The sequence below is a fragment of the Hylobates moloch genome, unplaced genomic scaffold (assembly GCF_009828535.3).
Source record: "Hylobates moloch isolate HMO894 unplaced genomic scaffold, HMol_V3 SCAFFOLD_5, whole genome shotgun sequence".
Taxonomy (NCBI): domain Eukaryota; kingdom Metazoa; phylum Chordata; class Mammalia; order Primates; family Hylobatidae; genus Hylobates; species Hylobates moloch.
Window position 1 is genome coordinate 131,664,371 of NW_026652280.1, and position 23,885 is coordinate 131,688,255.

Here is a 23,885-nt window from a genome sequence, read left to right on the forward strand (position 1 = left end):
CTAGTCAGGAAGGATATCTCTGAGGAGAACTGATATGCTACAGTGGTGGGGGGATGTGTAGGTGGAGACTTGGATTTATAGAGCAATCTCTTTTTGGGAGGATTTTCAGTTACCTGAACTTACTATCAAAAAATAATGTGAGAAAGATCGGATAGGATTTGGAAGTGGAGGCTTCTCTAGTTTAGAGCTATAAGCCAGAGAGTGGCACCAGATGGACTCTCCTGTTCCGGGCCAGTCATTGTTAATGTCACGGTTAGGACTTCCAGCTTGGCTTTCTTTCCAGCCACCACTTCAACTTTCATCCCTGACTTTGATGCAGATTCTCCCATCATATTGACTCTTCAGGCTGTACTGAACAAGTATCCTGCTCTCTGACTTGGAAGAGGCTCCTCATTGCCCTACCCCGTGGATAACCATGTGCTTTATCATTTAAATTGATACTTCTGAGAGCAGATGGGGCACTATCAATAATTATGCTGAGACAACAAGTGTAGACTGAGATCATCTTCTGCATTCTAGATGATTGGTCACTATAGGCATGTGGTCATTGACAGAGCTAGATCCAGCACACAAATGGAACCAAGACTCCCCTCCCAGCTAAACTTCTGGTCTGGAGACTGGGAGGTTGGCTCCTTGTGTGGTATATCCACAAGTCACACAAGAGAGGTCATCAAACTTTAGTTACTTGTCTTGTTGCCTTACCCTCAGGCCTGATTTTCTATTTTATATCTTGGAGGTCCCTCAGTTCCCACCCCAGAACACGCTTGCACTAGTTTCTATTCTTCTGAAAATGGACTGAGACTTCCTAAACCCATTTTCTTAGCTGCTTCAGGCTGCTGCCAGGGATGAGATGTAGACGTTCTTCCACATCCAGGTCTAAGAAAGCTATCTCCAGCCCCAGATGCTCTTGCATAGGCTTTACCAGGCCTGGATGTTTATGTCCTTGGAGCCAAGATGTAATCAGGGGAGCCAGAATCAAACTGATCATCCTTCCGGTCCTGGTGACACTGTCTGGATATAATCCAGAAATGTTGTTCATTGCTGCTGCTTCGTAAAGCTGTATGCTCACAGCCTTAAAAAAATTAAAGGAACATGATAAACACCCATGCTTTTTTAAATACAATATTGTAGATATTGAGATTAGGCCACACAATTTGGTGGAAGTAACAGCCAAAAAAACTTCTATGATGGAATTCTGCTGAATTATTTTTATCACAATAACAATGACATGACATCTTACTGGATTCAAATGTAGTTTGTAGTATAGGTCCACAGTCCCTTAGTCTGAAATCCTAAAGAGCTCTGAAAACTGGAAAAAAAAAATCCAGTTTGTCACAAGCTTATTTAATGGCAAAACCTGATTTGAATGAGCATGAAGCTTATAGTCTTTATCCTATTTAGTGTGAATATTCATGTATTGTTGCAGAAATACTAATATGTTTTATTTTTTTCCTAAACTTCAAAAAAGGATATTATATAATATGTGGTATATAAACCATATTACTTGTCCAAACACTTCTGACCCAAAAGGTTTCTGAGAAGGGATTTTGACTCTACAGTACTGCTTGGCCTATTACTTGTTTCTCAATTAGTAATCTCCACAAATTAGATGAGCATAAGCTTCAAACAATTTGCTATTGCTTCTGAGTGGTTTATAGTTTGGGAACTACTCAGTATTAGTTTCTAGTTCAATATTTAGTACCTTAGCTTTTGGAAGGAAAAACATTGATTTGATGAAAGATTGATAAATAAATAAAAATAGTGGATACATATTGAGCCCAGATCTCCCATTCTACACTGATATACCATGGAGAGATACGAAAATATTCTTTGTCATCATATGAAGAAGCAGAGTGGTCACACATTTCCATTTTCACTTTGTGCTGAGTCTGTAAGAACTGCACTCATGTTCTCTTGGAGCATAATAGAAGCCTCCAAACACAATTTCACACCTTTTTCTGAGTACAAGAAAGTAGTTATATGCTTTTCACTGGTGTAGAAAAAGACTTTTCTATTCTTCTTTTCTCAAGGAACATATTGTTTCTCAAGGCCAAAGGGAGAGGAAGAATGTATTAAATATTCTGTTCTTTACTTTTTGACTTAACTGTGTAGTAGCCAGGCTCCAAGAAAGCCCTCAATGATTCTCACTTCCTGGTATTCACATTCCAGTGTAGCCCCTTCCATATCAAGTAGGGTTGACCTGTGTAACTAATATCAAAATATCAGAAATATCAGAAATATCAAAATGTGACTTCTGAGGTCAGGTCATAAAAGACATTACAATTTCTGGCTTGCCTCCTCTTGGAGCACTTACTTTTAAGAGGCTAGCTGTTGCGTAATGAGAACACTTAATTAAGGAACCCTATGGAAAGATCCATTTGGCAGGGAACTAAGGATACCAACCAGCAATCAGCACTAAATGGCCAGCCATATGAGTGAGCCACCTTGGAAGTGGATTCTCCTGCCCCAGTCAAACCTTCAGATGACTACAACCCTAGCCACCCACTTGATTTCAAGTTCATGAGTCACTGCAAGCCACAATAACCCAACTAAGCCACTCTTGGTTCCTGACCCACAGAAACTGTGAAAAACAGAATATACTTGTTGTTTTAAGCTGGTAAATTTGGAGGTTATTTGTTACACAGAAATAGGTAACCAATATACCTGGAACTTTGATTCAGGGAAAATATGTTGGTTTCTCTTGATTATGAAAATATCACTTTCTTGTTACAAATTTTAAACGTATTCAAAGTTATTCTGACCTGAAAAATGAAAATATCCTGTAATATCATCTTCTCTGTAATTTATGGCATGTAGTTCCAGTTCCAGATTTTTTTTCTTTTTCTTTTTTTTTTTGAGGCAGACTCTTGCTCTGTTGCCCCAGCTGGGGTTCAGTGGCATGATCTCTGACCATTGCAAACTCCACCTCCAAGGTTCAAGCGATTCTCCTACCTCAGCCTCCCAAATAACTGAGTCTACAGGCACCCGACAGATTTTTGTATTTTTTGTAGAGAATGGGGTTTCACCATGTTGGCCAGGCTGGTCTTGAACTCCTGACCTCAGAAGATCCACCTGCCTGGGTCTCCCAGAGTGCTCACATTACAGGCATGAGCCACTGTGCCCAGCCCAGTTCCAGATTTTTTTTAATGAAAGCACTAATGCATGGCCGAGTATAGTGACTCAACCCTATAATTCTAGAACTTTGGGAGGCCAAGGTGGGTAGATCACTTGAGACCAGACTGGGCAACATGACGAGAACCTGTCTATACAAAAAAATTAGCTGGACATGGTGGCCCACATCCGTGGTCCCAGCTACTGGAGGCTGAGGTGGGAAGATCTGGGTGTGGTGGCATGGGCCTGTGGTTCCAGCTACTTGGGAGTCTAAGGTGGGAGGATCACCTGAGCCCAGGGAGGTCAAGGCTGCAGTGAGCTGTGATTGCACCATGCACTCCAGCCTGAGCAACAGAGTGAGACCTTGTCTCAAAAAAAACCAAACTAACAAATATTAATGTGTGTATGTATGCATGTGAGTATTTTGTTAATTGATGCTGGATTATATTAAACATGCTGTCTTCCAACTTGCATGATTCACTTAATGTGTCTTGGGATATCTTCCACACGAGTTCATATAGTTCTATGTCATTTGTTAATGTATCTCCATATATTTTACTGTATGCACTTCTCCATCCCCTACTGGAGAATATTTGGTCTAGTTTCAGTTTCCACAAATACAAACAATGATACAGTGGGGTAATCTGTGGGATATATTTCCAGAAGCAGAAATGCTGGATCAAAGGAAGACACATTTAAAGTTCTGATAGATATTTCCAGATTGCCCTTCCAAAAAGTTGTACCCATGTATTTACCCAGGGAATGAATGTCTATTTCCCTATACTCTCAACAACACAGGTTATCCACTGTCATTGCCAATCAAGTAGGTGAAAATGACTCGTTTTCTCTTGTGCTTATTAGCCATCTTTTTACATGTTTATCATTATTTGTGTTTCTTCTGTTTGGAGTTATCTGTCTGTCTTTGACCATCTTGATACTAGGTTACTTGTCTTACATACTGACTGGTAAGAACTCTGTGTATCAGCAGGTTAAATTCTTTGCCTGAAACGTAGTTTATAGAAACTTCCCCCAACTTATTGTTCAAACTGACTTTAACATTTTTTGAATCATAGGAACTTTTTTGTCATATGTGATCCCATCTGATGTGTTATATAAAGCATGAGATAGGCCTTACAACTCTAATTTAAAAGTGATTAGAATGAAAATTTAAAATAAACAAGAAAGCATTTCTATTTCTACAGCTGTTGTTACTATATTTAACTTTGATATCAGTGACTCAGTTGATTTGGATTCCTTCTATTTCCTTCTAGTATACCAAATACTACATTCACCGAATTCCAAGAAGCCGGGAGGTTCAGCAGTCCTGGCCCTCCACCGTTTTCACCACCTTGCACTCCATGTGGCTCTCCTTTCCCCTGATTCACCGGGTGAAGCCAGATTTGGTAAGTAAGACCATCACTAAGGAGAGGGAAAGTAACTCCTTGTAGATCTTTCGTTAGTAACAGGACATACAGTTTTCTTAAACAGCTACCATTTATTAGTGTGCCAGGTAGTATGCAAGACCATGAACTGGCTGGTGCCTTGATCTTGGACTTCCCAGGCTTCAGAACTGGAAGAAATAAATATCAGTTCTTTATAAGCCACCCAGTTTATCGTATCTCATTATAGCACCTGAAATAGACTAAGATATCATCCTTGGATTTTTTGTGACTTTTATCACAAAGTGCTCTTTCTCCTGCCTCAGCCTCCCGAGTAGCTGGGACTACAGGTGCGTGCCACCATGCCTTGCTAATTTTTGTATTTTTAAGAGAGATGGGGTTTCACCATGTTTTCCAGGCTGGTCTTGAACTCCTGACCTCAAGTAATCTGCCCGCCTCGGCCTCCCAAAGTGCTGGGATTACAGGCATGAGCCACTGCGCCTGGCCTGTGACCAGTAATCTTTGATGTTATTGTTGCAATTGTTTGGGGACACTGTGAATCGTGCTTACATAAGAGACAGTGAACTTAATCAATAAATGTATGTGTTCTGACTGCTCCAACAGCCTGCTGTCCTCTCTCTCTCTCTCTCTCTCACACACACACACACACACACACACACACACACACACACACATTCCTTGGGCTTCCCTGTCTATGAGACACAACAATATTGAAATTAGGCTAATTAATAACCCTGCAGTGGCCTCTCAGTGTTCAAGTGAAAGGTAGTGTTTCTTATGTTTCACATTTTAAATCACAAGCTAGAAATGATTAAGCTTAGTGAGGAAGGCATTTGCAACAGGCAGTTAGCCAAGTTGTGAATGCAAAGGAAAAGTTCTTGAAGGAAATTAAAAGTGCTACTCCAGGCCGGGCACGGTGGCTCACACCTATAATCCCAGCCCTTTGGGAGGCCGAGGCAGGCGGATCACAAGGTCAGGAGATCGAGGCCATCCTGGCTAACAGGGTGAAACCCCGTCTCTACTAAAAATACAAAAAATTTGCCGGGCGTGGTGGCAGGAGCCTGTAGTCCCAGCTACTCGGGAGGCTGAGGCAGGAGAATGGTGTGAACCTGGGAGGCAGAGCTTGCAGTGAGCTGAGATCGCGCCACTGCACTCCAGCCTGGGCGACAGAGCGAGACTCCATCTCAAAAAAAAAAGTGCTTCTCCCGTGAACACACTGATTTCATGATAAGTACATGACATGGCCTCATTGCTGATATGGAGAAAGTTTGAGTGGTCTGGATAGAATATCAAAACAGCCACATTCCCTTAAGCCAAAACCTAATTCAGGACAAAGACCTAATTCTCTTTAATTCTGTAAAGACTGAGAGAGGTGAGGAAGCTGCAGAAGAAAAGTTTGAAGGTAGCAAAGGTTGATTGAGACTTAAAGAGAGAAGCCATCTCCATAGCATAAAAGTGCAAGGTGAAGCAGCAGGTACTGATGTAGAAGCTGCAGCAATTTATCCAGAAAATCTAGTTAAGATAATTGATTAAGGTGGCTACACTAATCAACGTATTTTCCATAGAAAAAACTGCCTTATATTTGATGATGTCATCCAGGACTCTCATGGCTAGAGAGGAGAAGTCAATACCTGGCTTCAAAGCTTCAAGGGACAGGCTGACTCTATGTAGCTGTTGACTTTAAATTGAAGCCAGTGCTCATTTACCATTCTGAAAATCCTCAGGCCCTTAAGAATTATGCTAAATCTATTCTGCCTGTGCTCTATAAGTGGAACAACAAAGCCTAGATGACAGCACATCTGTTTACAGCATGGTTTGCTAAATATTTTAAACCCACTGTTGAGACCTACTACTCGAGACAGAGCTTCCTTTCAAAATATTACTGCTCTTGATATATTGGGCTGGATGTTTTTATTTAAAAAAATACAAAATCTACTGCTCATTGACAATGCACCTAATTACCCAAGAGCTCTGATGGAGATACACAAGGAGATTAATATCTTTATGCCTGCTAACACAGCATCTGTTCCACAGCCCATAAATCAAGGCATAATTTTGACTTGCAAGTTTTATTATTTAAGAAAACATTTGTAAGGCTATAGCTGCCATAGATAGTGATTCCTCTGATGGATCTGGACAAAGTCAATTGAAAACCTTCTGGAAAAGATTCACCATTCTAGATGCCATTAAGAACATTCTTGATTTATGGGAAGATGTCCAGAAACAGGAGTTTGGGAGAAGTATATTCCAGCCCTCCTGCATGACTTTGAGAGGTTCAAGACTCAAGTGGGAGAAGTAATTGCAGAGGTGACAGAAGTAGCAACAGAGCTAGAATTAGAAGTAGAGCCTGAAGATGTGACTGAATTCCTAAAATCTCATGATGAAACTTGACTAGGACCCTACTCTGTGACAGGATTTATACTGTGCACTCGAGGTATAAAAGTAAACACAGCTCTACCCCTAAGTGACCTGAGGTGATCTGTGAAAATGGCTCGCTATTCACTTGACCCAGAAAAATCCCACAAAAGTCATGCAAATCAAGAAGTTCAAGTCTTCATGTTCACTTTAAGAACAAACACAAAATTGCCCTGCCAGAGAGACCTAAGTAACCAAGATGTTATGTAACTCCAATTTTCTTTAGACATGTATTAGATTCTGCCAGTATTAGCTAACTTGCTCAATTAAAAAGTTATCTAGTATTTTAAAAAATATCTTTAATGCAGCAGGTACTAAAAGGGATGAATAAAACAGCTCTTCGGGAAGCTTATACTTTGGCTTCAGGGAACATGGAGTAAAGAAACAACAGGTAGACTTGAAATACAGATTAATTCAGTTGAAAATAGAGACCCTATTTAAAAGGCTGGGCGCGGTGGCTGACGCCTGTAATCCCAGCACTTTGGGAGGCTGAGGCAGGTGGATCACGAGGTCAGGAGATCGAGACCATCCTGGCTAACACAGTGAAATCCCATCTCTACTAAAAATGCAAAAAATTTAGCCGGATCGAATGAGTAGGCTGATCTCATATTCTCTTGAAAATATACTCCTAAAGAGGAATTCGTTTGTTTCAAGGAGAAGAATAGAAAACTTAATTTGTGAGATTGCTGATTATTAAAGTAAGAAGACTGCTTACGTTGGGGGAAAAAGATCTATAAAGTTCTTGAGGGTAAAGGCCAAGTATTTTTGCATTTTCCGTGGTCCTTTCTAGAAAAGCTTCCACATATTTGAGGAATGACTTAAAAATAAATGAATGAATACTGGATAAAGTGAGTCATCACAAAAAACAAAGACACCCACTCCCTGCACTGGTGCTCTTCTCAGGCTTTATTAAGAGTCTGAAAAACCAGGAGAGTTTCCAAAGTCTGCAGTGTTTGATTACTGGCTTCATTCCACCCTGGCCATTACCAAATGAAATGCTCAAGGAAAGAGCTCTGCATACAAAAATAAAACCTAATTTAATTTTTAATCAAGTAAAAAATAAATTTCAGATTCTCCATATTAACAAATTGAAAGGAAATGGGCCATTTCAGCCTAATACTCTGCCTCTTTGCCTGAAGCTGGTTTAATTCACCATGACAAATTTAGATGTATTTATTACATCTACACTCACTCACGCTTTGTATGAAAGAAGGCCATTATTTTATTTAGTCATTTTTTTCCATGTTTCATACCCAGTTTGAGCTGTGAAATGTCTAAGTTCATAGCAGTAGAAAGTTGATGGCTGGGTGCGGAGGCTCATGCCTATAATTCCAGCACTTTGGGAGGCGAAAGCGGGTGGATTACTTGAAGTCGGGAGTTCGAGACCAGGCTGGCCAACATGGGGAAACCCTGTGTCTACTAAAAATACAAAAATTAGCTGAGCATGATGGTGGGCGCCTGTAATCCCAGCTACTCAGGAGGCTGAGGCAGGAGAATTGCTTGATCCCAGGAGGCAGAGGTTACAGTGAGCTGAGATCACTGCACCCCAGCCTGGGGGATAGAGTAAGACTCCGTCTCAAAAAAAATGTTGATGACACGGATGGTGGGTTATTATCTATAAGTAGGATACTGTGATTTTTTTTTTTTTTTTGATTAGGTGTTTTCTGTGGTGAGCCACAAACTAGGTGGCACCAAGATTATCACTGTTTGTATAGTATATAAAATTTTTATTGGCCTACTAATTAACATGTGTTTGAAATATTAAGAAGAGGCAATTAACTCTTGTTAGTTGTTGACATGCCAGAACCCTTACGGGAACTTTTTCTCCTTAACTGTTGTTAATTTGATTCTCTTTGTATAATGACTTTCATCTGGTATTATATTTGGTGGTGATCAAAAAACTTTATAACATGTTCAAAGGAAACTTGGCTAGACAAAGAAAAGGTCAGCTGTCCCAAGATGCTTATCTGTCAATGGAATTAAGTGAGAGTAAGGTTTTCCAAGCCAAGTCAAATGAGAAACAATTAGACCACACTTGTCTACTGCTTCATGTTTTCCAAGATTAATGAGATCATAATTGGGAGCCATTTGTTTAGGTTTCCTCAGTTCCTGCTCCTCTGTTGCCCAGTCCTCTATGATGCGTTAAAATAATGCCAGTGTTACTCCTTCCCACTGTGTGTTTCCTCTCCATATATGCACTGTAAATTTGGCAGCCTTCTTAAAGTTACAGAAGGACTGGCCCTGCACTGTACGTGCATTTAGCAAGTCTGATGATGGTCAGAGTCCACTGCGAGAAGTGGTTTGATGTGAAAATCCTCCCAAGTATCTGGTTTCTTGTGACCGACAAACTGCTTTTCCCAGCTGCATGGTGAAATTACCAGCTGTGCCACTGACACATTGGCTGAGTGACAACCTGTAGCTGCTTCCATCCATAAATGAGGTATTTAGTTTAAATTTTATAGCTTCTGTTTCACATTGAGTGAGTTCAGAACAACATCTGTGTCAAAATTCGGCTGCATATTAGCAGTTAGATTGCTTTGAGTTGTTTTTACTTGTATCCATTTTGGGGGACTCTCAGCAGCTTGAAAATGATTTTTCTTTCTAAGTCGATGCTTTTTCCACTTGGCAAACATTACGTTTTTCCTGTCTGCAGAAGCCAGCGTGGCTTTGCCTGCGATTTTTGCTCTCTTGTTTTGCTTTGCCTGCATCACCCTTGAGTTGTCACTGTTCCATTTGGATCTGAGGCTGGTGGGGACTCTTCCTTTCAAGGTGAAAGCCAATGTGTTTTCCCAAGGATAGCTGTGAGGTCACAGTTAAAATAAAAATGAAAGTTGAATGAAAAGGAATTCAGTTGTGAGAGGATAAGGAAAAGGAAAACATGAGGAAAACAAAACTGTTTTTGAAGAAGGGACTGATGTGGTCACAGGCAGTGAGCTCTAGAGACCTGGCCTTATAGACGAGGATAATGGGAGGTGCTGGTGACGAGGTGAGAACAGAGGGCGGGGTGAAGAGAAGGGAAGCCTTTGAAATGACCTTAGATGCATGAGTAATTCCTAGAACCAGTCCCAGCTTCATAGACTTTCAGTGCTTATTTTAAAGGATCATGTGAAACAGGAGCTCTATTTGTATAGCACTTGAAAATCAAGAAAGTGATGTTTCTGTTTAGAATCTTTAAAATCTCTCTTTGACCTGAGGAAAAAATAAAAGATGAGGGCACAGACAGCACCGATAATTGAATATGTAATGGAGAGCCTCGGAAGGGCTGCTGCCCTCCAAGTTAAGTGGGATCATTAAAGTTTTAGTTTGTGTAACTAGAGTCAGTAGGGAAGCATCATGGGAAGTTTTAAAAATTTGAATACAGACCGTGAACTCCTTGAGGAACAGTGAGGTGTATTACTCATCTTGGCACTGCCAGTACCTATTCTAGAGCGTGGGGCACGTGGGAATTCAATAAATTTTGAAAGAGTAAATCTGGGTAGGAGAGAGATTAGGAAAGAAGAAGTCAGAGAAGCTATTAAAACCTGATGATGACATTTACAGCTTTTAGGTGGGCTGGAGAAAGTAGAATAGGAAAAAAACATTGCATAACTGCTCCTTGGTTAACTTTTGCTCCCTCTGAATTAATCGCTGAATTCGTCTAAGGATTTTTTTGATAACATGTTTCTGAAGTGTTAAATATTCTCTTTATCAAAGCACCATAAGAAAATGGTGAAAGTTTCTCATTCACCTTAACCAGAGTACACTTGCTTTATTTCTTTAATTGAAGTGAAATTCACATAATATAAAACTAGCCATTTTACAGTGTACAATTCAGTGGCATTTTAGTACATTCACCATGCTGTGCAACCACCACATGCCTATACAGCATTGAGTTCCAAAACATTTTCATCAGTAGTTGTTTTACTTTAATTTCTTGGTGTGGTAGAACCACTTAGAGTTTTGTGGGTTTTTTGTTTTTGTTTTTTGAGACGGAGTTTTGCTCTTGTTGCCCAGGCTGGAGTGCAATAGTGTGATCTTGGCACACTGCGACCTCTGGATCCTGGGTTCAAGCAATTCTCCTGCCTCACCCCCCCGAGTAGCTGGGATTACAGGCATGTGCCACCACGCCCGGCTAATTTTGTATTTTTAGTAGAGACGGGGTTTCTCCATGTTGGTCAGTCTGGTCTCAAACTCTTGACCTCAGGTGATCTGCCCACCTCGGCCTCCCAAAGTGCTGGGATTACAAGAGTGAGCCACTGCGCCTGGACACCACTTAGCACTTTTTACTTCATTTGGGGGAGAAAAAAAAAAAAAAAAAGATTAAAACAGAGACAGTGTTTTCTAACAGCCTCTGGAGATCAAAGGCCGTCTCCTTCATGGTCTTTATAATTCCTTGTTTACCCTGCCCAGAAGTCATTGAGTAGATGTATCTTTTTCAGTTAGCATTTACTCTTTGATACTTTGCAATTTGATGACTTATTTTTCTCCTTGTGTAATTTTTTATCTTGTTTTTTGAGACTTAGTCTCGCTCTGTTGCCCAGGCTGGAGTGCAGTGATACGATCTTGGCTCACTGCAACCTCCGCCTCCCAAGTTCAAGCGATTCTCCTGCCCCAGCCTCCTGAGTAGCTGGGATTACAGACGCGTGACACCACACCCAGCTAACTTTTGTATTTTTAGTAGAGATGGGGTTTTACCATGTTGGCCAGGCTGGTCTTGAACTCCTGACCTCAGGTGATCCACCCGCCTCAGTCTCAAAAAGTGCTAGGATTATAGGCATGAGCCACTGCACCCGGCCATGTATCATGGATTTCTTTTTCTAGTGTAAAACATATATGAAGTTAAATCAGCTGTAGAAAGCTTATCGCTGGGATTATAGCGATGCACCACTATGCCCGCCTAATTTTGTATTTTTAGTAGAGACAGAGTTTCTCCATGTTGGTCAGGCTGGTCTCAAACTCCCGACATCAGGTGATCCACCCGCCTCGGCCTCCCAAAGTGCTGGGATTACAAGCATGAGCCACTGCGCCCAGCCAGGTTATCGCTTCTTTACCTGTTAGCATGCAATTTGAAATTCCACTCATACCAGGACAGCATTTTACAGCAGATATAAGCCAAGCTGCTTCTCACCTTCAGTGGTGCCTTTTCCACATAGTCAAAAGGGTTAACTGATTTTCCCTAAGATACATGGGCAAATGATTATTAAAATGTTCTTCAAAAGGACCTTACAATCAAGAATGAGGATAAGTGGAATGAGTAAACACCTTACAAATTTCAAATACTATCATGGCTTACTGCAAAAGCTATGTTAGCATTCTTGGGTGAGGAATGTAAAAGATCCAATCAGAAACAGGTTAGAGAGTTTGAGCTGGTATTATACATGCTTAAAAATAGCAAGAAGGTCCCTGCTGATAAGACCTTCAAATTACAGAAAGAACATATTGTGACTGATAATTTTTTTAAGAAATGTGAATACCAGATTTATAAGTTTCTCATGTTTGCAATGTCAAAACTTCCATATTCTGCCATAAAAAATGAAATCCTGCAGTGGAATCAGCTGTAGAATTGCAAAGGGCAGCAAATTCCATTTGTTAGCAAAATACCATTTTGCATTCTTGGTCTTCCTGAATTCACATTTAAGCCACTTATACAAATCTTTGACACAAGCAATTTTTAAAATATGTTTATGGCTGACAGTTTGTGAAAACAGGTTTGCTTTTGTGGGCTGATCACTTTTCTCTAAAGACAGGTATCACATGCTTAAATCAGTTGTGTCTACATCTTAAAGTTCCAGATGTTATTTTTCACAAGATTTGCTTACACAGTACAGTATTTTGTAGATAAGCCTTGTTAGTGGAGACAGTGCCTGGATTCAGGGAACTTGGTCTGTTGCTGTTTAATTATTCCTAAGCCAATTTGCCTGTTTCAGTTTTTCAAGGAGCCATGACTCATCTCTGTGAAGTCACACAAGGAGAGAAAAATTCCCCACTGGTCACTTCTATGAAAGAACAGAATTGGGAGGGGCTGGAGGTTGGGAGAAGGTAGGGGGTGAATTTCCTGCTCTCTGTGGAAACCACATGCAGCTTATGTAAGGCAAACTTTCATTCTTAAGGTCATAAAAGAATTCCCCGTATTTACCCTTCCTTCCTTCCTTCCTTCCTTCCTTCCTTCCTTCCTTCCTTCCTCCTTCCTTCCTTCCTTCCTTCCTTCCTTCCTTCCTTCCTTCCTTCCTTCCCTTTTTTCTTTTTTCTTTTTTTTCTACTAATTGAGACAGAATCTTTCTCTGTCACCCAGGCTGGAGTGCATTGACATGAGCTCGGCTTACTGCAACATCTGCCTGCTGGGTTCAAGCTATTCTCCTGCCTTAACCTCCCGAGTAGCCGGGATTACAGGAGTGTGCCACTACACCTAGCTAATTTTTTTATTTTCAGTAGAGGCGGGGTTTCACCATGTTGGCCAGGCTGGTCTGAAACTCCTGACCTCAAGTGATCTGCCCGCCTCAGCCTCCCAAAGTGCTGGGATTACAGGCCTGAACCACCGCACCTGGCCACCTCATAGTTTCTTTATAGGTTTCATTGAGAATTCATCCTGAATATTTGCTTCCCATTTGATTTCCTATAATTTCCAATCTACTTTTTTCTCTGGTTTGCATCCATTTTACCTCAGTTGTGATACACAAGAAAAAATACCATCCTACAAATCAGGAGGTTTTGGCTTTACTCTCATCTTTGTCAGTAGTTAGGTGTGGTGACTCAAAGCTAATCAGTTAGCTTCTCTGAGTTAGCTTCTCCTTCCTATCAAATAGGAGTAATGGAAGCGCCAATGGAAGGATCACAGCTGGCAGATCCACTTGCTTTTAACCAAGCCACTCCCTCTGCTGGGAAAGTGATTCCCTGCCATTCAAAACCACTTACTGCTGCTCACCTCCTGCCAGGACATATGATCCTTGGAGCTCCTGTGCCTCATTGGATTTTAGATATCGTAGATCTCAAAAATATATATATTTGCTTGAATTATGATGTTGATGTGGCTGTTAGAGTCATTCTGGGGTTCCCCAGGGTTTCCTTTGGGAGCACCTATCACCCATACACATCCCAAGGGGCTTTCAAGAAGGTGGTTGCCCTTCTACAGCCCTGCCTGATACATGGCCCTCCTCTCTCTTCTGTCTCCTTCCATGCTTTAATTGTTCTTTCTCTTTCTTCCTCTCATCTACACCTCTACCCTCCATTGGGCTCGTGTTGAAGCCCCTGTTTCATCTTATCCTTGACATTCTCTCCTACCTGTTTTCATCACAAAGACCCTAGTGGTTGGCCTGTTTACCTGCACTCCTTTCCAATTGCCCCGATCAGATTATACCGCAGGAATTCTTCCCCTAGGTCTCCTTTAGGTCTACTGGGAAATGAACTTTAATTTTCACCAGTTTTGCCATTTTTTTTTCCTAGCACAGTGACTCTTCATTTTAAGGGCTTTTCCTGCAGTTGACTGTAGGAAGCAGATAGGTGTTAAAAACAGTTAAGCATTGCAGGAATTAGATGTGTAGGAACTTAGGGATTACTGATGGACTTTATTCAGATGTGAATTGGACAAGGTCTTTCTCAATGCCTTTTGTCTTCTTCAGTTAGCTCCTTTTTATTTCTAAGACCAGCACTCATCAGGGCCTCCTGCCTTCTCTTTTTTATCAGCCAGTTCTGAAGCAAACTGATGATCCTTGGACCATAGCAGACACACACATCTTGTCTGATTCACACAGTTGTTCAGTATTTGGACCACATATTTGGTGAAGGTATTTCACACCACACTACACACACACACACACACACACACAACCTTTTGCAAAATTGCAAGGGCTGGTGACTGCAGGATGGACATTGAGCAGCCCTAAGTAATGACTACGTGTCTGGGCTATCCTCTCTGTGGTCTCTTACCTCTGGTGGTTTCATTTTTGTAGGTTCCCTGACTGGATTGTCTTTGTGTCCAGCCTTCAAGCCTTTTTCTGAGGATCTGAGTGGGCAGTAGCAGTGCTGAGGGGTGGCTTGGAGGCCCAATAGATGTTCTTGGGGACTAAATGCATGCCATGTAAATGAAGGCAGTGGGCTTATTGCACACAATTGTGAGATAAACCTGCTGTCACTGCACCTTCTTTAAACTCCTGGAGCTGCCATTGCTGTTGTGGCAGAATAGTTCATATTTATCAGATTTAGATCTTGGCAGATTTCCAAATTTATATTTATATCTTGGTGGGTTTCTAAATATAAAAATCAGCATGTGTCTGCATATTCCCCTTCCTCTTTTTATTAGAGCAGTCATGCTAGTCAATGGTCATTCTCTGATGGAGAAGGCATTTGTACACTTAGAATTACAAACTTATAAAGATCATACCTTACCAACAATTTAATTCTATATCCTATTTTTAAAGTTTAGATAATAGAACCAAAAGAAGGGAGTGCCTTGTCCAAAGTCTTAGAACTAATAGGAAAGCATGAATTAAAAAAAGTTCTTGTCACTCCCAGCTCCAGGTTCAGCTCTCTGACCACACAACAAATGAGACATCATAGACTTTTCTCCTCTCGAAGGGTATCAGGTGCTCTCTACATGGATAGAGAAAATGGGCTTGGGCAACATGCATACCAGGGTTTAAAATCTAGGTCTGCCATTCTACTATTTGGACAAATTTAGGTGAGATGTTTATTCTCCATAAACTTCCTTTTCCTCATCTGTAGAACAGGGACCATGATATCTACTTCATAGTCTTGTGTGAACATTCATGCATAAGAAGCCCCCATGGTAGGTTCCTGGATCTTTCTCTTCTTTTGTCATTAACTTAAATATTCTCTTCCAGAAATCAAGAGGCTAATAAGGAGTTAATAAATGTTTTAAAACTTAGACCACAGAATGTCTACACAATGCCCAGTTTGGATGCTATGGTATTCTGGCTGTTTTCATGCTGATTTTCATGCCACAGTGAGCCTCTTCAGGCATGAAAACAACCAAGGATTATTTGCTTCTCTCTTCTTTGTTTCCCAGCCCTCTTATGTTTTCATCACAGACTCCATCGCTTCCAAAAACAGTGTGTCAGGATTTACTAATGAATTTCAGCTCTGTCCTGCTGGACCACCATTCAAGGACATCCTTCCAAACCTGCCCCTCTCAAGAAGGGCTCATCCACATGCACCTGATTTATAAACAACCTTAGTTCCCCAGTTTGGTTCCTCATTTTCTCGAGGCTTCTTCTGTGGCTTTTTGTCTTGCACCATTACTCCAACCAGATCTTGCCCTCCTGTGAACTCCTCTCGAACTTAGAGCTTAGCATTTAATTGTTCTCTAGTCATTTAACTTCTGCTGAATTTTCTCCCTCCCCAAATTAGATTATGAGTACTTTAAGAGCCAAAAACCAAGCTTTCTGGCTTTATTATTATCCCTGTGGAGCTTAGCAGTGTGTCAGTTGCTTGGAGAGGTCTTTGATTAATAACTGAATAGTAAGGAAGTGGAACACACTAGTTCTACCAGATGGAAATTAGCAGCACCCAGTCCCAGCTCCCTGCAGATCTCCATCTCTCTCGGTTAAATATCTGGTCCTCAGCTAACACCCTCTGATCCCTCCTGGATCCCACTGAGAGGTGAAAGGCGTTCACAAGCCCCTTGAACTGCTTCCTTTATTACCCTGACTTGCTCCCAACCTATTATCAGGTGTGTTCTGCCCTCTTTGTTATCAAGAAGAGGGACTTAGGCCTCCCCTGTTCTGAGTGCCATGGCAAGTTTAAAACTGTGTAGCGCTCTCTTCAGATTGCAAAGGGTTAGGAATCGTAACGAAGCCTTAGGAACTCGAGTCTTTTTCTGATGCCATTCCATCAACATGCTCACTTAATTCTTAAAGAAAATGCTATTCATTGAAATACTTTTTATTTTTTAAGATAGCCTGAAACTATTAATATGGTGCAAGACTTTCTGATGTCATTCCTCTGGGATCATAAAACCTACTTGTCAAAGCTATTCTTTGAAGTTATTTAGCCATAATTTTGTTATTTTATAAGCTTTTTATTTACAAATAAAAATTATTTATAAGTCAATTTGTAAATAATTATAAGTTTACATGTAATTTTAATTATTTGTAGATAATTCAAAAAAATTATTTACAAATTTGTTTTTATTTTGCATTGAGTAACTGCTGTGAGCTGAGAATAGACCTAGGCACCATGGGAAATGGAGATGGCAATTTGTGCTCAGAAGAGTTTGTAATCTAGAATCCAGCCATGGCCCCAAGTCTGAGGCTAAGAAGGAAGGATGATCTGGACTGGGAACAGAATTGACCTGCCTCAGGGTTCCAGACTGAAGCATCAGTGTGATTTTTTAGAGGTGTTTTAAATCACAAGCCCTCTTTTGGAGGTGAGAACAGGTTAATTAGCCACTATCCCATTATTCCAGGCTGCACAAACTACATAGTAAAGATTATGGCCTGAGGCTTCAGGATGTCCGACAGAATAGTTCTGGAAGTCAGGGGACCAAACGCTCTTCAAAGGGCCCAGAACAAATAGCCCTTTAGGTCAGTTCTTAAATCAATAACAGATAACAGATCAGTCACCAGAGGAGGAAGTCTGTTTCACAGCCAAACAGTGAACAATGCTATACTGAAACCCTAAGCTCCCACAGTCTCTGGGGAGTAATTAGAACTCGTTCAGTAATCAGCTAATTTGTATTTCTGAGAATGATTCTAAATAAAAAATGATAAAAGTTGGGTAAAGGATAAACTATAGACCCTTGCTTCATAATGGAATTGCATAATTCAAGTGGGGAATCATAAATTTGGAAATGCTAGAAGGTTTTGTTTTTTTTAAGAAAAAAGTGATTTAAAGGCAATGCTAATAAAATAAAAATAACCCATGACTAAAAATATATGCTGAAGCATTTTATCTCACTGGGACCTGAGAACAGTAAAATATCCAAGCTGGAGTCTAGTCTACTAGACTAGTCTAGTTTTCTCACTAGGCCTATAAATTAATTTTGAGACTCTGAAGTAATTGTTTGACCTCGTTTGTCTGCAGAGTCAGTACAGATTTGGGGTGTTGTTTGTTTTAGTTGTTGGCAAAACATTGTAGATATCCAGATCCTGGTTGCTGTATTTTTATTATAAAGAGCAGGAAACTGGCCAGGCACGTTGGCTCACGCCTGTAATCCCAACACTTTGGGAGGCTGAGGAGGGTGGGTCACAAGGTCAGGAGTTTGAGACCAGCCTGGCCAATATGGTGAAACCCCATCTCTACTAAAAATACAAAAAATTAGCCAGGCGTGGTGGTTGGCACCTGTAGTCCCAACTACTCGGGAGGCTGAGGCAGGAGAATCGCTTGAACCTGGGAGGCAGAGGTTGCAGTGAGCTGAGATTGCACCACTGCACTCCAGCCTGGGCGACAGAGCAAGACTCGGTCTCAAAAAAAAATAATAATAATAATAAATAAAAAGAGCAGGAAACTTATTTCCATCAAAAGAGATGGAGGGCTAGGATAAGTGAATAAACAATAGCTTATGGTTAATTTCAAATACAGCTTGTTACCTTGACTAGAAAAATGAGACAATTCTATATTTAATTATATATAGCAACTCTAACATTTGTGATGAGAGGGAAAGATTCTTCTGGGTTTTTTTATTGTTTCTTTCTTTTTTTTTTTTTTTAATTGAGACAGTGTCACTGTGGCACAATCTCGGCTCACTGCAACCTCTGCCTCACAGGTTCAAGCAGTTCTCCTGCCTCGGCCTCCTGAGTAGCTGGGATTATAGGTGCCTGCCACCACACCCAGCTAACTTTTTTTGTATTATTAGTAGAGAAGGGGTTTCACCTTGTTGGCTAGGCTGGTCTTGAACTCCCAACCTCAGGTGATTCGCCCTCATCGGCCTACCAAAGTACTGTGATTACAGGCATGAGCCACCATGCCTGGCCTGTTTTTCATTGTTTCAACAGGACAAATACAGGAAAGACTTGACTAGTATCTCATCAGATTATACTTTTCCTGTGATATCAGTTTTGAACTTATAATTTCTTTACAACTTCAACAGTCTCTGATTCACTGATTCTAACATGACATACTAGGAAATTCTATCAAAGCAGGGCTCCTGGAACAGGCCCCATTGACCATGGACCACAGATGTTCTCAAGGAGAAACCCACATATGGTGATAGGGTATATGACTAAACTGCCTGTTTGAGATACACAGCTTTCGTGACTACCAAATCTGGCATTTGTGTTTCTCAGTAGCAGATGTGGAGAATGAGTTATTACTTAATGAGCAGCAAAATCTTACTGGACTCCACTACAGTAGCACAGTAGCTCACTCTAATAAGACAAAACAATTATAAAATAGTTTGTGTGAGTTCAGTTCCGAGTCTACTTCTGACCCAGTTGGATGGTATTATTTCCCTAACCTAGAGATTTCAGGTTACTGTGACATCCACTGAAAGATCCAAATCATATTTAGTAGAAGTTCATATGATGAAATGAGAATTAAACTAAATTTGGTTAAATGTTTTGAGTTTTACTTTTGTATTAGTCCGTTTTCATGCTGCCAATAAAGACATATCTGAGACTGGGTAATTTATAAAGAAAAAGAGGTTTAATGGATTCACAGTTCCATGTAGCTGGGGAGGCATCTTGATCATGGTAGAAGGCAAAAGGCACGTTTTACGTGGCAGCAGATAAGAGAGAATGAGAGTCAAGCCAAAGGGGAAACCCCTTAAAAAAATCATCAGATCTCGTGAGACTTACTACTGCAAGAACAGTATGGGGGAAACCACCCCCTTGATTCAATTATCTCCCACTGGGTCCCTCCCACAACACATGGGAATTATAGGAGCTACAATTCAAGATGAGATTTGGGTGAGGACGTAGCCAAGCCATATCAACTTTTCATCACTTTAAGTCATTAAAAATACAGATTAAAACACTTAGTCACATATAGTTTTTAGATTCCAATAATAAAGAATAATGAATCTTAATCCTGTTATATATGGAAGTCTCTGCAGGCCACTATAACATAGTACCATAAACTGGGTGCTTATTAACAATAGAAATTTATTTTTCAGCTGGGCACGGTGGCTCACACCTGTAATCCCAGCACTTTGGGAGGCCGAGGCGGGCAGATCACAAAGTCAGGAGATCGAGACCACGGTGAAACCCCATCTCTACTAAAAATACAAGAAAAATTAGCCAGGCGCTGTGGCAGCCGCCTGTAGTCCCAGCTACTCAGGAGGCTGAGGCAGGAGAATGGCGTGAACCCAGGAGGCGGAGCTTGCAGTGAGCTGAGATCGCGCCACTGCACTCCAGCCTGGGCAACAGAGCAAGACTCTGTCTCAAAAAAAAAAAAAAAAAAAGAAGGAAATTTATTTCTCACAGTCCTGGAGGTTGGGAAGTCCACGGTTAAGGCATCATCCCATTTGGTGTCTGGTGAGAGTCCACTCTCTGGTTCATAGACAGCGGTCTTCTCACTGTACTCTTAAATGGTAGAAGGGATGAGGGAACATTCTAGGGTCTCTTTTATAAGGCACTAATCCTATTCCATGAGGGTCCCACCCTTATGACCTAGTCATCTCCCAAAAGCCCATCTGCTAATATCATCACCGTGGAGGTGAGGATTTCAAGGATGAATTTTGGGAGGTCACAGATATTCAGTCCATAGCAGGAAGTAATTGGGATCTTCAGGTTTCTAGGCTAATCTAGATGCCTTCCTATTTATCATTCTTTTCTTGAGTTGACTTTCTGATTATAGCAAGGCCAGGTCAACACACAGTATTCTAAATATATGGTCAGGATGGTTTCTTCTGACTTTATTCAATATCTTTATTTATATAATGAAGAACTTTGGTTGTTCTTATTTCTGCTATGCTCTGTTAGAACTGGAATTTTATCTTCCAAATCTTTAGAATTTTTTACTAAATATGGAATGATATTCTGGCTTTTTTTCCTCTTCTAGTCAAGAACTATCTTTTCTTTGTAGAATTTAGGAATGGCAAAAGGAACTAATTCATTTTTGTGGTATTTTCTAAATCCATAATACACAAATGAGTAGGCACATGGCTGATAGAAATATCAGTATACAATAGCTTATAGCTTCTTTCTCTTTTAATACAAATATAAAGGGCATTTTCACCATCAAAAACTTCCTGAATTCACCTATAACCAATTTCTACAATCTCTTTTGCCATTTAGGCCAAAGTGAGGTTTTATCTTTATCATTGATAGACAACTTCATTGTGTCTATATCAATGATAAAGATGGCTGAATTTTAGCTTTATACTTTAGTGAGTGCAATATATTGGATTTTATACTACAAAACAGACTAAGATACTTGGGAGCAGAGAATGGAGGTGGTTGAGGACAAATCTAGGCTGAGTCCTATGTTTCTGACTTGGGCAAATCAGTCAAACTTCAGCTGCATTTGGAAGTAGGGATGTCCATTGGATGTACTGTCAGAACTCAGAGCAATCTGGGCTATAAACATTGATTTGGCAATAGTTGAAGAGGAAAATTATTTGAGAAGCTACAAATGTTAGGAGGAGCTTTCTTATGTAAAGTTTGTTCCAGAAGATAAAGTTGAAAGATTTGGGAGGATGGATATAGGAGGAAGAAACACAGGACCAGTATGACAATGAAGGGACATGAGAGATTGTTTATTAGAGGCACTAACTATAAAAAGTCTAATATTTTTTATTCTGTGAATGTTGGAGGCTCATTCGTGGATCATACTTAAAACCCCAAATTTATCATTGCTATCTCTAATTATTTGGGTTAATAATTTCAAATGCCTATTAAAGTCTAGAGACTATAATTCCTTTTAGCTTTTTATTTTGAAATCATGTTAAACTTACACAAAAGTTGCAAAAATAGTAGAGAATTCTTGTGTGCTTTTTACTCAGCTCCCACTAATGTTAACATATTATATAATCATAGGTACAGTTATCAAAGCCAAGATATTAATGCTGGTATAATACTATTAACTAAATTACAGACTTTATTTAGATTTTACCAGTCTTTCCACCATTGCTCTTTTTCTGTTCCACACCCAATCCAGAATCCACATTATATTTAGTTGTTAGATCTCCTTAGTCTCCTCCAACCTGTGACAGTTCCTCAGTCTTGCCTTATCTTTCATGACTGTTACATGTTTGATGAATACTGATCAATTATTTTGCATACAGAGAATACAATTGTACGATCAAATAATGGGATTTATTCTTTCTCTATTTCTGAATGGAACTTTGGGTTTTCTAAAGAGTGTATTTTGTGTTTGTCAAAACCCTGGTGACTGGTCAAAATCCATTTCAGCACAACACAATTATTGTGACTTCTTCGTGTTGGTTGGAAATTCCTCTTTCCTTCACTACAAGGAAATGATATATTCTCTGCTCTACTTACTATAGTAATTGCTCCATCTTTAATAATGATAAGTGAAATAGAGAGTGAAGAGTAAAAATTTTCACAATGTATAGTTCATAAATTAATAAATTTTTGTCTTGTAAGTCATTTTAAGAAACCTTTTGCAAATTCCTCAAAAAATAAAACATGAATATAAATAAAATATATAATATTTTATAAATATAAAAATTTAAAAATTACCATATGATCCAGCAATTTTACTCCTAGGCATATACTCAAAAGAACTGAAAACAGAGACTCAAACAGATACTTGTACACCAGTATTCATAGCAGCATTATTCACAACAGTCAAAAGGTAGAAACAAGTGTCCATCAACAGATGTGGAGAAACAAAATGCAGTATATATACACAATGGAATATTAATCAGCCATAAAAAATGCAATTCTGATACATGTCACAACATGGATGAACCCTGAAAACATCATGGTAAATGAAATAAGCCAGCACAAAAGGACTAATATTGTCTGAGTCCACTTATTTGAGGTAGCCAGAATAGACAAATTCACAGAGACAGAAAGCAGAATAGATGTTACCAGGGGCTGAAGAAGGGGGGAAATGGGAAATTACTGGTTAAGGGATACACGGTATCTGTTTGTAATCACAAAAATGTTCTAGAAATGGATAGTGGTGATATTTACACAACCTTGTAAATGTGCTTACCATCACTGAATTGTACATGTAGAAAGTGGTTAAGAGGGTAAATTTTATATATATTTTACCACAATTTTTAAAAATCCTTATACAACCATAGCTCTCCTGCTACCCAATACTGGATCATTTAAATCCAATATATAGGGTTTTTTTATTCTACAGATTACATTTTTTCTGAAAAACCTATTTTTCTAAATAGTATTATCATACTAAAGCTAATCTTATAAAAATTGTATTTCATCTAACAGAAATTTGAAAAAGTTTCATCTTAAATTATTTGAATAATTTCTGATACTTTGATTAGTTATGAAAGTCAGTAATAGAAACATAAGCTTATTCTCACTAGAGGTTTATTTTATCCTGTTGGCTTGGATTTTGTGATAAGTGTTCACATAAAGTTTAGCCTCTGAATAAATCTACCTGCAGCATGTACCACCCACATTCATCAATGCTCCTGATTGTATGCCTCAAATTCTCTAGAAGTAGGAAGCACTACAGATACCTGCTTACTGTAGGGAATCTAGGAGTTAGGGACTTGTGTCTCCGTGAGCCCCTAGAATCATGACACCATTTGTTAGCTTGTTCTGTTTCATGACTGACAGCTCCACCAGAAGAACATGGAATGGGAAAGAAGCGATTCTCAGAAGAAAGGAATACTGAGAAAAACAAAAATAGATGTCTAGCATACCAGATCATTTTATTAGTTAATTCCACTAATGTTTGTTGAGGACCTGTTATGTGCTTGGCACTGTTCTAAGGGTGAGGGATACATCAGCTAACAAAACAGACAAATCTGCCTGCTTTCATTTAGTTTACCTTGGAACTGGTCTGTTCAGCTGTAAAGGCATGTTGAAACTTGGGCAGCTGGCAGGTATAACATAAAGTGCCTAGACTTCCATGGCTAACCTGTCT

The 23,885-nt window shown here is 39.8% G+C and overlaps 1 protein-coding gene across 1 annotated transcript in view; it reads left to right on the forward strand.

Moving 5' to 3' along the window:
* ALG14 (ALG14 UDP-N-acetylglucosaminyltransferase subunit) overlaps positions 1 to 23,885 on the forward strand; it is a 93,579-nt gene that overhangs the window by 44,515 nt on the left and 25,179 nt on the right. The window contains exon 3 of the mRNA XM_032155306.2: positions 4,383 to 4,514. Coding sequence (XP_032011197.1) covers positions 4,383 to 4,514 — 132 coding nt within the window. The remainder of the gene's footprint in view (positions 1 to 4,382; positions 4,515 to 23,885) is intronic.